This window comes from Sceloporus undulatus, chromosome 4, assembly GCF_019175285.1.
Source record: "Sceloporus undulatus isolate JIND9_A2432 ecotype Alabama chromosome 4, SceUnd_v1.1, whole genome shotgun sequence".
NCBI classification, from domain to species: domain Eukaryota; kingdom Metazoa; phylum Chordata; class Lepidosauria; order Squamata; family Phrynosomatidae; genus Sceloporus; species Sceloporus undulatus.
The window spans coordinates 20,165,636-20,182,330 of NC_056525.1; the positions used below are offsets into that span (position 1 = coordinate 20,165,636).

General features: G+C 37.8%; 1 protein-coding gene and 1 long non-coding RNA gene across 4 annotated transcripts in view; one reads left to right on the top strand and one right to left on the bottom strand.

Annotated features, from left to right (window-relative positions):
- Positions 1 to 1,748: 1,748 nt before the first annotated feature.
- Positions 1,749 to 16,695, bottom strand: part of SPO11 (SPO11 initiator of meiotic double stranded breaks) — a 45,161-nt gene continuing 30,214 nt past the window's right edge. For 2 of the 3 annotated variants that reach the window (XM_042462559.1, XM_042462558.1), the window contains exons 4-13: positions 16,409 to 16,475; positions 13,137 to 13,245; positions 10,767 to 10,853; positions 8,890 to 8,923; positions 8,549 to 8,658; positions 6,337 to 6,436; positions 5,820 to 5,857; positions 4,226 to 4,302; positions 3,311 to 3,422; positions 1,749 to 1,887 (exon numbers count right to left, since the gene is read on the bottom strand). In XM_042462559.1, the coding sequence (XP_042318493.1) occupies positions 1,768 to 1,887; positions 3,311 to 3,422; positions 4,226 to 4,302; positions 5,820 to 5,857; positions 6,337 to 6,436; positions 8,549 to 8,658; positions 8,890 to 8,923; positions 10,767 to 10,853; positions 13,137 to 13,245; positions 16,409 to 16,475 (854 nt within the window). In that variant the 3' untranslated portion in view covers positions 1,749 to 1,767. The remainder of the gene's footprint in view (positions 1,888 to 3,310; positions 3,423 to 4,225; positions 4,303 to 5,819; positions 5,858 to 6,336; positions 6,437 to 8,548; positions 8,659 to 8,889; positions 8,924 to 10,766; positions 10,854 to 13,136; positions 13,246 to 16,408; positions 16,476 to 16,695) is intronic. The other variant, XM_042462560.1, reaches the window with a different exon arrangement.
- Positions 1,884 to 4,592, top strand: LOC121928191. The gene is made up of 3 exons (XR_006103458.1): positions 1,884 to 2,269; positions 3,324 to 3,411; positions 4,518 to 4,592. It is a non-coding gene; the product is annotated as an uncharacterized LOC121928191 (long non-coding RNA).

Sequence of the window (16,695 nt, forward strand, 5' to 3'; positions counted from 1 at the left end):
TCCAGTTTCTCAATGTCCTTTTTGAACTGTGGTGCCCAGAACTGGACACAATATTCCAGGTGGGGCCTGACCAAGGCAGAATAGAGTGGCACTATGACTTCCCTTGATCTAGACACTATACTTCTATTGATGCAGCCTAAAACTGCATTGGCCTTTTAAGCTGTCGCACATCGCACTGTTGACTCATGTTCAACTTATGGTCTGTTTGGATCTCTTTCACATGTAGTTTCTTTCAGCCAGGTGTCCCCATCCTATATCTGTGCATTTCATTTTTACACCCTAAATGCAGTTATTAATATGCTATCTCTAGGTCCTCCAGCGCAAATGCCAGAGGTCAACCATAAAGTTGTGCTGGACAACGTAGAGGTTTCTAGAGAAAACCCTTCTCTAGGCATTTGTAGGTCCTCCAGCATGATTCTGGGATCAAGAAGTTGAATCATTGTGTTATGTCCTACTTTATTGTACGTTCTATAAAGACAACAAAGCCTCACTTATAACTCCTCATATTCAAAGGCTCCCTGGCAGATGAAATTAACTCTGTAGAATACCTTCTCTCAGATCTAAATGATCAGATAACTGCAAAAGTTGCCAGATTTTGTGCAGCTGCCATCGATTGCCATAGTCGGGTAGAAAAATAACACTGTTAAATATCTGGCTATTAGACCTCCCATTACTTTCTTTTTACGATGGATGAAAATATTTTAAATTGTATATATTATGGCCAGTTGATTGTCCTGTAATGTTTTTATCCTATTTATTATTATGCTGGCTAACTGTCATAACAAATGAACGGCATTGTATTGTATGATCAACGTCTGGCTGCACTGGAGGCCCTGGAGATTCCTAAAAAGGTAAAAAGAATGGTGGTTTTTTATTTGCTGTTTTTCCACATTCACGGGGTCCTCCATCCCTAACCCCAGCGAATGTGGAGGGACCACTGTATATGAAAAGCAAGAAAGAGCTAAAGGGAGTCACATTTGCTTCTGTCTTAAAACCAGGTGCGTTACTGAACCCTTCAGTTTCTAGGGTCACTGTAGGGACCAGCAAGTACCATAAATATAGATTGCTTTGGAGATTATCTGAGACTCTATAAAGTAATGACAATAGAACAGGACACTCTTGGTTTTATGTGTTTTATCATTCATTACAGCTGACAGTAATAATTCCTCTTAATTCCATAATATTAATTATACTGATGCAGTTAATTCTTCTTTAAACTAGGAGAAATGTACTGGGTGATTATGAAAGAACACAAGAATGAATGGAGTGAATATTCTCTCTAGAATTTCGACACAAAACGAAACACTTGCTTTTTACAGAGAAGATTATGTGCACATTAGACACAAATAAAATATTTCAGGATACAAATTTAGTCTGTCACTGTAGAAATATATGACAGAAAAGAGAAGAAGCTATCATCTTTGATTACTGATGATTTTGAATTTATAAAAAAACAAATGGAAAAAATAGATTTTTTCATTTATTTATTGAAAGACTACTAATAATGAACAAAGGGTAAACTTTATACTTCAGTCGTTTTAATTTTGAAGTATAAACATGAACTAATTTGCAGCAGGCTGTAGGAGAATACAGTTCCCATACTCTCCACACTTGTGGCCTTTGTTTAGACTTGAATCTGAACTGTGAACATTAACTGTGAACAACTCCACAAAGCTCTTTTCATGTAGAAAGCACATTTTATAAGATATACTTTAACAACTCTGAACTAAATCTGCCTCATGAAATGTTGAAAGGTTATCTGAATATTCATATCCACCCACCAAACTGCAACTTGTTTGGCAAATACACTCTGGAAAGATAATCAGATGAAAAAGAATTGAGTGCTTGAATCTCAGCCTTCATTTGAGATGTTGCCATAATATCTAGCTGCAAGGGAAAATACTAGAATTTACATTTATGTTTGAATTGATGTCATGTACAATATACAGTAATTCAAAAGAGTACCTGTGCCACAGGATAAAGACAAGAGTTCTGCTTTGCTTTAAAGACTGACTGCTTCACACTTTATTGTGCTGCTGCAAGACTCTGACTAAAGCTGAGTTCCATACAAAGTGCATAGAACCTAGTTGACTTTATTTGCCTTAAACTGGCTTAAGTTTATGTTGGCTCAAGGTCTTTATCCCTTTTCACATCAATACGTTTGACAATTTACATCCCAATTCTGTCAGCTGTTGCTTTGGTGGAATTCAGAAGACTGCAGCAAATTAAACAGCACCTTGTATGAAGTGGAAAGGGCAGAGTGGTCTAGGTTTGTATACTTTTTCCTTCACACTTCAGTTGGAATTTTATTTGTTGGCTAGAATTTGACTGTCTTTCATTATGATTCTTTGCTTTTTGTATGCATATGCCTTTAAGGAATCATACTGTTACTACTATTTTGTGTTTATGAAGCCTTACTTGACAAGAACACATTATTTTGAAGATGAATTATGGTGGCTCAGGTCAGAGTTCAAACCAAACCACGAATTATGTTCCAAACATACTACATGCAAACTATGGCTCCAATCTGACCTTAACTTTATTTCCATCTTCGTAATGTGCAATTTCACAAACCACTACTGTCTCAGTAGTGCAGCAGCTTTTAGAGGTACACCCATAGGCATAATAACTATGGGTATGAACGTTCAAAGGTAGTTGTTCAGTGTGTTTTGTCAGAGTGATCTGGCCTGCACCTTAGATTAATGTGGGGACCAGAAAATTGTTAAATATTTGATGTTTCAGTACTCTGACATTGGATGTTTTATACAAAATAGTCTAAGGCACTGGCGGGTACACTGTAGCTGACTGAAAGACCTGGCCAGAACAGGCAGTTGTGAGGGTTGATGGGAGTTGTACTCCAACAACACTTTGAAGATGACAGTTTGCTATTTTTATTCTGAAGACTGTCTTTAAAGCAAGGACACTTTGTGTCCCTCAACAGATTTTAAAAACTCCAGCTTCCATCAATTCAGTCAGTATGGCTGGGTCTTAGACATGGTAGGGGTTGCAATCCAACAGCATGTAGAAGACAACAGTTTTGCAGTGCCACTTTTTTTTTAAAGTTAACTCCAAACCCAAAGCACTACCTTGGTTACAGTGGTTTTCTGCAGATAGTGCACAGCTACTGCCACATAAGGCTGCCAATACTCCTGGAAGTTAAGATGTGCTGTTTCCTCCCAGAAATATTGGTTTTTTATAGCTATGGCCATGGCTTGTACAAATCAGGTGCTTTTTTGCTGTGTTCAGATGAATAAATTTGTTCAGGATTATTATGTATAATAAAGAGGAGATAATAATGGTTCATACATACTTCATTTTTCCAGGTGGACTGATAAGCAATATAAGGTCTCATCTGCAAACTGGCCAGTTTACTTTGATCTTGTTTAGACAATGGAATCAATGCACTTTTAGGTATGTTCAGCCTGAAAGTCAGATAGGTTAGTCAGATAGGTTAGATTTCACAATAGTTTCATTTTATTTTTGATGTAAAGTACAATCCCCATATCTGCGGGACCAGTACCTGCAGTTTCACTTACCTGTATCTGAAAAAAAAAATGATCTCTCTAGGTATCTGAGATTCTCCAGCACAATTCTGGGGTAAACCTGTGGCTGAAGTTGACCACAGAGTCACACCAAAGGTCCTCCAGATCAATTCTCTAATTATCTGGAGGTCCCCCAGTGCCACCCTATGGTCTACATCAGCCAGAAATATAACTTGACTATTATCTGCAATTTTCACTATCTGCAGTAAGACTGGGAATGTATCCTCTCCAGATACAAGAGTCATAGTGTATATGAAAGGCAAAATAATGTTGGTGAGCTAATGGTAAGAATAAAAAATCCAGGAAGAACAGATAATAATAATAATAATATGTTTTATTTATAAACCGCTATTACAAATAGATAGTGGTGTACAAGAAGAAAATAAAACAGTACAAGAAAAATCTACAATTAAGATACACTGTATCTTCAGGCTAGCCCCTGATGACGCTGGGCCAGCCTGTTCTCTCCCTCAATGGCCGAAAGATGACAGTTATGGAGGGAGGGCACTCAGTCTTCAGGCCAGCCCCTGATGACGCTGGGCTGGCCTGCTCTCTCCCTCAACGGCCGAAAGATTATTAATAATTAATAAGAGCACACAGTGTTCAGCTAACTGGTTAAATATACAATTGAGAGGTATACATACACTGATGGATTTATGAAGGGGTAATTCCCCCCTACTAACCTGTCAAAATCAGACGGAAGAAGGCCAAGCCATCTTATAGCCGGAACCGTAAGGTTATGGGCTTCAAAAGACATAGACTGAAACATGAAATAGCATATATTAAGTAGTATTTCTATTTGCCTGAAACATAAGACAAAATAAGGTTTTCAAGCAATATTACTAAGTTAATGTCATTTGGGATGATTATTTGACACAAAATGATAGCATGGCATTAGGATAGACAATATGATGTTATTTTTCTCATATGATATCTGGCTGAACTCAAACCCTAAATTTTCTGGCTTTTCTACAGCTACTTCCATCTACTTGGTGCATCTTAGTCTGTGCAGAGTTTAAAGAAATGTGTGCAAAACAGGAACAAAGCAGGCAAGTGATTTACATTAAATAGTTGCCCTCTGTATGGAAAGAGCTGAATTTATACATAGGATAGAGAGGAAAGTGTGTATCCTCTCTTCTGCTAGCCACTTTGCAAATTTTCTCATTGCTATTCATGGCAATCAACGGGTTGGAAATCTTGCATTTGTTGCCAAATGCATTCTATGCTACATACATAGTTCCACCCAGGCAAAGGAAACACATTTCCCTTTGGAAATTTCTCTTAGTTGGAAATAAAGAAACACATTTAATGAAAAAGTTCATATTGAAGCGAGATAAAGAATTAGATGGGTAAAGATTATTTGTTGACTGTTTTCTCAAAGCATTCACCTGTTCTCTTACCTGGGAGTAAGCCCATGTGAACTCAATTGGACTTACTTCTGTATGTGGGTGTGTGCACATGTGCATGTGTGTTTGACTTTTGTCTGGTTTCAAGTCATTTCCAATTTACTTCAACCCTAAGGGTTGGGGTTTTCTTGGCAAGATTTGTTCAGATGAGGTTCTGCAGATATAAAATTACACTGTTTATGAATGGCAGAGCAAAAGCCAGGCTCAAGCTGTATGTGTGTTCTAGAGAGATGCCAAGGTAACTTCACATCTACCTGTGCCACTGCCCACCACTCCCCCTCAGTTCCTCACCGGTTTGGAATGCAGGGCACACACTTTTTTAAATGTTTTTTTTCCGAGAAACTGTGGAGTAAAAAGTGTTTTGTTTTTACTTTAAATTACTTTAAAGCACTCAGACACTTTGACTGCAGAAGAACATAATGTGTTTAAACAGGATCAGGATCGATGTAAGTATGAATTATTTTATAGGTGTATAATCAGCCATAGGCTGCATTCACACTACAGAAATAATCCAATTTCACACTACTTGAACTGCCATGGTTCAGTGCTGTGGAATTCTGGGAACTGTAGTTTTGTGAGACAATTGGCTGCCTTTGTCAGGGAACTCTAGTGCCACAACAAACTACAAATCTCAGCATTCCACAGCTTTGAGCTATGGCAGTCAAAGTGATATCAAACTAGATTATTTCTGCAATGCAGATGCAGCCATAGCCATATTTCCTAAGATAGAAGGGTTTTGAGTATCAGATGGCCTTTTGCTCCCTAACCAAAATAGCCCCATTTAAACACGTATCAGTGCTCTTCACATTTCAGCTAGAAAACAATATAGTGAATGATACTGTGAATATGAAATGCAGAAGAAAAAACTTACCCTAGAACCATACTTGTAGATACACATTATTTCAATACCTGGAATACAGAAAATATCAAATATCAGTACTGTTATAAAAATTAAGAAAGGATAGTGTGTTAAGTTTTTTTTTCTGACAAATTGATGAGCATGCCTTAATTTCAAGTCCTTGCATATGTCAGATCTGAAATCTGTCAAGTCCCTAAGCAGTATCAATGTCAGGCTTAAATGATGAATAGATCTAATACCTTCCTTCATCCCTCGTTTCATCACTAGACATAATATAAGTGAAATCAACACCCTGATGATTTCACACTTTCTTTTGTTTTAATATCAAGAGAAAGTGAGTTATTCCAGCTCACCCATTAGCTAGCACATGGCCCACACCCACCAACAGCATCCCAACACATTATTGGATCTGCAGCCCTTAAGAGAACAAAAGGTCCTGTGTCTCATGTAGATTGTCTCTATTTGCATTTTGCCAATTAAAATGCTGCATACGCTGTAGTTGTGTTCTCTAGATACTTCCCATACTTACCATGTGGGTCAGCATCCACGAGGGCAAAGATAGGTACATGGCAAGAATCCCATAACTTTCTGACTAGAAGTCTTGTATTCACATCTGGTACACCTTTCCCCTAAGGAAATAATGCCACATTTTTATGTTTAGAAATAAAATTCTAGAATTACACATCTGTGTTCCTATTCAATTTATTAATACCTTTGTAACAATTATTCTCAGGGTAGACTACATAAATACAAATCAAAATATAATATAGTCCACCTATTTAAGAACAAAATCCCCTCCCTGAACCCAAGAAGCCACTACAATTTTTAAAATTTCAGAGCTAAAAGCCCCATTGAGGTACAAGCTGAGCAATGAGAATACAACCATTTAAAAAGGCTACCCAAAAAAAATCTTCTGTTTGACACCAAAACATGCATTTATTTATAGTCAGAGAAGTGTCACACACATCTGTTTGGAGAAGCTACCACTGAGAAAGCTCTGACTCTTGAGTCAGTTTTGGCAATCAGGTCAAAGCTTGTCATGATAATTTAAGTGCGCAAGTAAAAATGTATAGGAAAGGTTAGGCCTTCAGATACTGAGGATCAAAACCATGGAGGGCTTCATATGTTAGAACTGGCACTTTGAACTAAATCCAGAAAGATTTGGATGTCACTGAAGATCGTATATGATATGGCTATAGTGGCCAGTTTCAATCTGTATTTTTGCTGTAAAGTTAAAGGTAGCCCCTTGATATAAATGTCTAGTTGTAACCGACTGTAGGGGGTGGTGCTCATCTCCATTACTAAGCTGAAAAGTCACTGTTGTCCGAAGACGACTCTGGTGGTCATGTAGCCAGCATAACTGCACTGAATGCTGTTACCTTCCCATTGAAGTTGTTTATCTACTTGCATTTGCATGCTTTCAAACTGCTAGGTTGGCAGAAATTTTTTTATCGAAATTTTTGCTGTAGTTGTAGTTTATTTGTCATTTTCAATGGAAGTCCCACTTTTACAGTGTGCCTGCGTCATACGCAGGCGCCTTTTACGTGGCTTTCATCTTACACTGAAAGCTGTGCAAAGGAAGTTACAATGGCATGCACATCATGCATGAGCCCCATTATTTTCATTTGGGCTTGAGCATATGCGCTATTTGCCTTACGCGGAGGGGTCCGAAACGGATCCCCACATAAGGCAAAGGTGGACTGTAATACACTACTGTAATCTAGCTGGGATGCCACTAGAGTAGGACTGTGCAGTTGGTATGCCAAATCTTTGACTAAATCTACTGCACTTTATAAATAAAGTATAATAATAATAATAATAACTCAGACTCCTCTGTTTTTCTACTGTCTGATTCTAACTCCTTTATAATGACAAATGTATATTTAATTAGTAATAAAAAATCTACTGTAGTGAAATGGTAGCATAAGGTATTTCATCACTGCAGTGTGAAATAGCAGGCTACTTAGACTGGCATAACATAAAATATATTTGATTAAAATTTCTGAACCAGAAAAATAGTCCCAAAATTACCATGAAAGTAAATATGCAACAAACTAAGCATCTAATATTATAAGTTTTTCTTTACAAGCCAGAATCAGGATTGGTACATTTCTACCAATTCTGGCTCCACCCAAAATTACTTCTGGCTCAGTCCTTGACCCCATCTCCAGCTTTACAGCCTTGCATTTACAGTATGAATTACTGAAGCCAGGTAGAATTATTTCTGTCCAGGTCATTACCTAGGCCAGGCAGTGATTAAAAACTGCCTTATCGAGCTCTGATGAGGGAGGGAGGGAGGGAACTGTGTGTTGTCTGCATGTTCATGGCATGAACTCTGAATTTCCAGATGACTTCACTCATCATTTTCCCATAGACATCAAACTGTGCAATAAGATGGAACACTACAAGACCCAAATCATTCAGTACCATAAAGTTAAGCCAGGATCTTTCAGCACAAGGTTCTGGAAACCATCATCCAAGTATAAAGGGTACTACTGCATCTACTATAATCTCTCATCCCCAATTAAAAAAAAAAACTGTTCAGAAAAATGCCATGGATGATGGTCTGTAAAGCTGCCAAGAGGTCCAGGAGGATGACCAAATCCATTCTCTCCCAGCATAGATCTTCTCACAGGATGACCAAGGCACTTTCAGTGCAAAACGTAGGCCTAAATCTCAACTATATAGAATAACTATCCAAGTAGGCATGAATCTGATTATCCAAAGCACAAATGTCATACCGTAATAATTATGCATGGGGACATTGTATTGCAGAAATCATCATCCAGCAGTCTCTGAAAAGTTGCATCTTTTTCTACAATTAAAATAAATTTTGCATCTGTGATCAAATCTGTAATATTAAGGCTAAGAAAAATATTGGTGTTCTTGTTTAGTACTTAATATAATGTTGAATACTTTGGTATATGTCAAACTGTTTCACACTTTTCATGCGATGTAACTTTGTATTAGAAACTCAGTTCTAAGGGAAAATAGGTATTCTGTTCATTAATCTCTTTCTGTCATTAAACAAAATAGAAAACACTCCCCTGTTTTTCAAGTATATATTTTGCCTAAAGGATACTTCTCATTCCTTCAACATTAGATGATACAGCTGCCTAAAGCAATAAAAGTTGTAGTAAGAGCATAAGTGAAGAAAATGCATTTATTTAAAATAATTAGATAATGCAAAACTAGAATAAATATCACAAAGCTCCCAATTTCCCAAACTTACAGCGCTTTATAAATAAAGGTTAATATAATAATAATAATAATAATAATTTCCAAAGTAATTTTGTACAACAACACTTGTTATTTCTGAGTCTAATAGCTATGTCTTGATAAATTTAGTCTTGGGGTCTCAATGTACAGGCCATAAGGTCCGTGTTCCCCCTGGCCAGGCATCATCCTGTATGGATGACACAGGACAATAGCCCTGGGCCCGGCCAGTGCAGACGGTAATCTGGTGTTTCTGGATCAGCCCTGGTGCAAGGGATCTTTAACATGATCTAAAAAGAGAGTCTGCCTGTGGTGGAGTTTCCTGGGAAATTGTTCACGACAGAGCCCCTTATCTGGTGCTGCCATTGTGCCCACTCTGAAGGCCTGTGATGTTGGAATGGGGTGTCTGACCATGTGGCTATAGCCAGGCCCCGTTTGTGCCCTTACAGACTGCGGGAGTGGGGGTGGGCTTCAGAGCACCAGTGATAGCGGCAGGTTAGAGGTGCATGCTGACAGCAGATCTACAGTGCAGTAGCATCCATGCATGTGAACACCTGCCTGTCGCTTCTCTGCCTCAGGCAGAACTGGGTCAGAATTGTGGGCAGGATACCATAGGGTTGACCCATTATATCGTGCTTGTCTGTATAGGCCCTTGATCAAATTTCATTGGACACTAATTCCATTGAAACCAAATAGCTTTCTCGTTTGCCCACTTATATGGTCAATAGAGGGAGATAAAGTTAAACATCACGATGACAGATGTTTACAGATATTTTAAACTATTTTATTTTCCATTTGTTTTACTGTTGTTCATCTGTTATTTAGAGTTATAGAAAGTTTTGTTAACATTTTGTAACTCATATTGGAATTCACCTCAATATGTCAAACATATGGAGGAGGAAAGGGGAGGGTAATTGGCACAGAAATCCATATACCATAAGTTGAAGTGTATCCTTGCTGTTATTGCAGGTGTCCAGCACAGAACAGCTGAACATACCGAAATATGAGGCTTCCCAGTGCAATATTAATGCACAAACCTTAGGTTTAGTTCTACAAAACTAGGAAAAATAAAAGAGGCACCTCCAATACCATCTATTTTTGCTTAGACCATAAATACTCTACTGTTAAAGCCTCTGATCCAGCAATCTATTCCAGACATGAACAATCTTATGCACCCATAGGCATTTTGAGCCTATAATAGCTTACACCTGTTTTTTCAGGGTGAAAGTATATTGTGTGTATATTGTATAGCTTATATCGTCATCTTTCGTCGTCAAAATGAATGGGCCATTGGATGCATACAAGAAAACTACATGTAGATTTCATTGTATCTGGCTTTTGGATGGATGTTTAATGTTCAGACATAATACTGTACCATAAAATAGCATTCTGCAAACAAACAGCTATATATCTTGGGCTCTCACATTTCCTTCCTCATTTTTGTCCTTTTTTGTGATGGCAGTAAATGAGAAGCTTCTGTTCCGTATTTGTACTAAACGGCAGTTTGCCATTTTGTCTGAATCCAACAAACAAAAGCTTATTTGTAGTTTTTTGTGTTTGTGGATTTTTTGGGCTATGTGGCTGTTCCATTGGAAAGAATTTATTTTTGAAGTTTCGCCATCTATGGCTGGCATCTTTAGAGAATGCTGGCATGGAAGTGAGTGGGGTATATCTGTATACTTATTCTTTTAGAACTATATAGAAAATATATTAACTCAAATCAATAGCAAAAGTAAAACATACCGTTGTACTGCAGGTACAATTTACTTTTGTACCATCTTCCTCAATATAACTTAGATTACCAGCAATACACCCTTTGCTGGTTGACAGCTACCAGGAAAAAACCAAGAAGCAATATAAATTATGTAGCTAACAGAGCATTGCATATTATTAATTGTATATATTAGGTAAAAAATGCAGATATTTCTCAACAAATGATAGTGCGGCCATTTTCATCTTTTATTACTTTAGAAATGTGCAATTTTGGATTGTCTCAAGAAAATATCAATTCTGGAATTTGATTCATGCTAAAATTCAGGATATCATGCAGATCGAATTTGAACTGAACCCTAAACTACAAAATATTATGGAAGATATAAAAGGAAAATTAAATCAAGAAGAAGAAGGTGTTATTTTGTATTTGGTCACTGTAGCTCGCCTGATATTTGCTAGACATTGGAAGGAAACAAGCATGGGTTTACTTGAAGAATGGATTATGAAAAAATTAAAAACAATAAAAAAAGAAAATATCAGAACGAATTCTCAGAAATTGGAAAACAGCTTGATTTGACTTGAAAATAATAATACTAATACTACTAATAATAATAATAATAGTTTTTATTTATATATATCCCGCCTCTCCCTGCGGATCAAGGCGGGAGTACAGCAACAAATTAAAAAATACAGTTAGTTAAAATACATTCTCATATCATAAAATCTTAAAAACACATCAATAGTCCTATACAGGTACAATATCAACATCTAATTTCCCATAAATGCTCCGAATGAAGTGTCATCTTTAAGCTATTATAGCAGGTCAGGGGGATAGGCTCATCGGAATAGATGCATCAGACTTTTGTTATCCAACTTCCAAGCAACTTTTGACCACTGATCCTTCTAACCCTTTACACCTCTCTTACTAGAATAGCACTCATCCTCTTGGGAAGTAGGACTGCTACAGCAAGAGAATGATGTCTCTTCTCCCCTTTCCAACAATAAATTATTCCCTGTGAAGTGACATTTTTAAAGGCCTACAACTCAATATGTGATGCATAGGTAGGAGAGTTCTGTGGCTTGGCACTAGAGAGTGGGAGAAAGAAAACTTCTCTTTCTTGTGGCTTGCAGTTGGTACTGTGGCCATGTGAATAAAATTAGGGTGAAATTAATTGTGGATCAAAATCTGAGCTGGAGAAAAATGTCAGTGTTTTAATACTCAGCTCAAGGAAAAAGCAAATATTGGCCTGATTTAAACAGGCCTTTGCACTGCCCCATGTCACATGCTAGGGGTTGGCCGAGGACACAGCGTCCATACCGGCCTCACCCCAGCACGTGACGGGGGCGTCAAAATGGCAGCACCCTGTACACATTTGCACACTCGGGTGTCACAAGCGTGACGCAAAAAGAATCCGCCTTTTGCGGGTTCTTTTTCCGCCACCAGGAAGCCTTGCCATTATAAGTTCTGAAATTCACTTTGAGCTGAAACATTCAAGTTTTGCTCACATTTCAAAAAACTACAGAATATTGTATAAACAAAATAGATACATGCCTCTCACAAGGCAGGCATGAAATAAAAAATTTTGTAAAGGCATTATGATTTTTTTTAATAAATTTAATAAAGTCTGTGAACATACAAGAAAACAAGAAGCTTTGCAACCAAAATAACCACATGCCTGCTGAAGGCATAGATAGAATATGCTGCTGCTATTTATCATCTTTAGAGAGGGTGAACAGGATAAGGATGAAACATGATGGAAAGTTGCAATGGGTATAGGTAACTTATTAGAAGAAATGGAGGTTTCCTCAGAAAAGTTACAATAAATTCTGTTCCTTGTCAGTGGCATCACAAGGGGGGGTGCAACCTGTCTTAGGAGACACCACAGAAGAGGGGTGACACTCGGTTGGGCCTCCTCCTATACCCCTCGCTGCCGTTGTGAATAGGAGGACACAGAGGAGCTGGGGGAGAGGGCTGGGCCCCCCTCCACCTCACTGCCTCTGCATTGTCCTGCTCATGAGTAGGATGCAGAGGCACTGAGGGAGGGTCACATCCCACCTTGCTGCCACTGTGTAATCCTACTCACGAGAACGATGATGCAGAGGCAATGAGAGGGAGGGCCAGGCACGCCGCCTCCTGGAGCCTTGCCCCCTGCACTGGGTGCAGTCCGGGTCAGGGATGCTACTGTTCATTGTGATAATCTCAGCTGCTCACTTACCAAGGAGGCCTCGAGCTGAGAAACCAAATAGTGTTAAGCATTTGTTTGCTATACTGCTGAAAATGAACTAACATTCCCTATTTATCTTGTCATTTCCTGCTACAATATATAGTAATAAGAATTTGCTGCTTGTTTCCCAATTATCAATTTTTACATACAACAGAAGAATGATTTAATACTTAACAATATGTAGATTCCTCCTAGGTATCTTGAGCATACAGGAAATGTCAGTGATAATGTCGTCAACAACTCTTTGGTTACCAAAATGTGTTGTATCAGTGTAAAATATATCTCTGTCAAGAAAAAAAATGTAGTTTAAAAATAAATAAAAAATAAATAGTCTAATAAAATTATTTGAATACATGCTTCTTTAAAAATATCTTTTTATTCTTCTAAACGTATTGACAGTGACAAACACATAACCTTCCACCTACCAACCCCACTAATAATTATAATTATATATGAGGTATAGTCACGTATCTACATTATCCAATCACTTATAATTTAAATTAAAAATGATATATATTATTATAATGTTACTCATACATTATTTAGTAGCTATGAAACAAGCTACATCTAGTGAATAAGGGGTTAATTTACCACTTAGGATAGCAGAAGGTTAAGCTGAAACTACAGTCAGACAAGTGCATTAATAATCTATGCAATAACATCCCAATATATGTATTACAAATCTACTTTTATAAATGGATATATATATATATTGTAATAATAAATATACATTTATCTTGGTTCTTCTTGACAAAAAAGTATATTCACATTTCATAATTCACAATTATACATATACAAAAATATAGCAAACATGTAATAACTAATCTACAATAACACTATATAACACTGAACTACTAAAGAGTGTAATTAGCAATGGGTAGTATTTTTTTTCAGCAGAAGTTCAAAAGTTTACAAAACAACAGCTAATTAGATTCTATAATTCTCTAAAAGGTAAATAGCAATATTATTTACAAAACAACAGTCAGAAAAGAGTCATGTCCTCAGAGGGCTAAGAAACAATGTTGAGTAGCAAACAAACACAAAACATGAAATAACACTGAAGAATGTAAAATCCTTTGAAGGCTGAGATGCAGTGTTGCTTCATGCCAAGTGTATAATCTTTTTCAGCAGAAGTAAATATAATAATCAAGATTTAACAGAACAACAGCCAGTGGTACATATAGTGGGGTTTTACTATATACAGTTGTCTCTCCATATTCACTAGGTTTAGGGGAACAAGACCCCCGTGAATATGGAAAAACCGCAAATAACAAAAACATTGTTTTTACCTGAGAGGACACTTCTCTAGGAATCTCTAGGTCCTCCAGTGCAACTCTGTGATCAATGTCCAACATACACTAACCATAGAATGGCACTGGAGTAGCTACAAATGGTCTTTCAGTGCAACTTTTAGTTAAAGTTGACTACAGAGTTGCACTGGAGGACCTAGACAGTCCTAGAGAGAACATATTAATGAAATCTGTGAATAATCAAAGCCGCAAATATCAAAGCCGCAAATATGGAGGGATGACTGTACTTCATCAGTCTGTTTATCTCTGCCTTCTACTGGGAAAGGAGGAGAAGAATGGAAGGGAACAATCTCTTGCTTTCCTCAGTGAATAATGTTAAAGAGAGAGATTTGTTTGCAATTACTTCTCCTTTTATTTTACTCAACCATTGAAGTATTTTATGCCCAAGCAGTTTAATCTTCAGTTAAAAGATCAGCAAATATTAAAATGTTCACTTAAGCCATACTTTCTTCAGAGGTTTGCCATTGCCTTCCCCTGAGGCTGAGAGCATGTGACTTGACCAAGGTCATCCAGTGGATTTCATGGCCGAGCTGGGAATCGAGCCCTGGTTTCCAGAGCCCTAGTCCAACACTCAAACCAGTATACCATGCTGGTTCCTCTACACAATTCAAATGTTTCAAAATCCAACCTATTAATCATTATGACTGAACACCCATATTTATATGGTATTTTTATTGGTGTGATAAATGTCTCACCCATATTCATCACTTTCATAAGATCAAACATACACTTCTATTCAGTGGTACCATGAGCTTTGAATATGGTAAGTGAAAGTACTGCTGTTTTCTATTTTCTCCACTTACCTTTAGGCTAAAGGAGGAAGAACTACTGTATGTATGTTGTCTTGAATGTGATGGTGAGCAGGGCATGGCCAAGGTAGATGCTGCTCCCTGTGCTCCTTATCCCATGAGGGGAGAAGATGGAGAGCAGGAGGTCATTGGAAGGAAGGAAGGAAGGAAGGAAGGAAGGAAGGAAGGAAGGAAGAGAATGGTGGTGGTGCTGCTTCCCTCCATGTCTCCCCTCCTCACATGAGGAAGAGGAGAAGAAGGACACCAGCAGGCAGGACAGCTATGAATCACAGTTAAGTGAAACTGTGAGTACCTATCCTGTGGATATGGGAGCCATATGGTAGTTGCTAAAGTGTCATGTAGTAAGGTGACACTGGTCTAGTGGTAGGTTATAGTATCGCAGAGCACAGATAAGGTGCAAGAAGGCTATGATTTATTTGTAGATCACAGTATAGTTTGGGTAGATGTAGTGCTTTAAATCTTGTAAAGAATGAGGACAAATTAGACTTAGATGTGATACAGAAACATGACACTTCTGTTTTTGATCAAGCACATACTCAGAAAAATTAGACACAGGATAGTTATTGTATACTACTTTGTAAAGGTATATACTTTTGGTATGTAAATTTAAAGCACATTGCTTTAACATAGTGACCACAGTTTTCAGAAAGCAGAGCATTCTCAAATAATACCGGACCACTCTATCATAGTTTTGACCCAAACAGGTGTCTGCTGTAGAACAACAAATTTACACTTCAGTATATATTGAAAAATGCTAAAGTAAATGACAAAGTTATATATTTCCATTGTTCAAATGACTCCATGTTGCTGCATTGTTGTTAGCATTTTATCAAATTATTACAGGGTATCCTAGGCCCGTTCTGCACGGGCGTAAAGTACATCCCCAGGATGTACTCGGGTTAGGAAATGGCGTGCTTTACACACGCCCCTAACCCTAGTACGTCCTGGGGACGTACAAAATGGCGGCGCCCGTTCTACACGGGCGCTGCCATCTTGACATCGAGTCCGCATAGCGTCCGCATGTCCCGCAATGGAAGTGATGTCACGAGTGCGCCATTGGCCACTTGCGGCACCACTTCCGGGTCCCAAAAAGAAGCTGCTTTTTGCGGCTTCTTTTTGGTGCATCCAGGAACCACGCGGTTTGACCGCTGCGGTTCCCAGACGCAGCAACCGGCAGTGCCCTAGTTATTTTTAAGTTAATATCTCAGTAGTTTAAAATATGTCATGAGTAGTGAATTATATCCATAGAAAGTAATATTTTAATTTAATATATTTTTCAAATGCATGCTTATTTTAGTTTAGTAATTAGATGTAAATATGATTATTACCTTTTTGTTGCATAAATGTTTGTCTGCACCATCTTGTAGATAATAGATAATATTTTAAGAAACAGAGCTGAAATGTAAAACGAAGCCATCACCATCATTTTTTAAGTTCACAAGCCATTGAGACATTATATTAAAACACACACTGTATTAAAATACATATAATACATATTGCATTTACAACAGATTCAATATGAATAAAAATAATCACCCGGGGCAGGGGGTAGGGCTTCAAGGGATGGGGAACCCCCCCTCACTGCCCTGACTGCTCTGCTCTTGAGTAGAGTAAG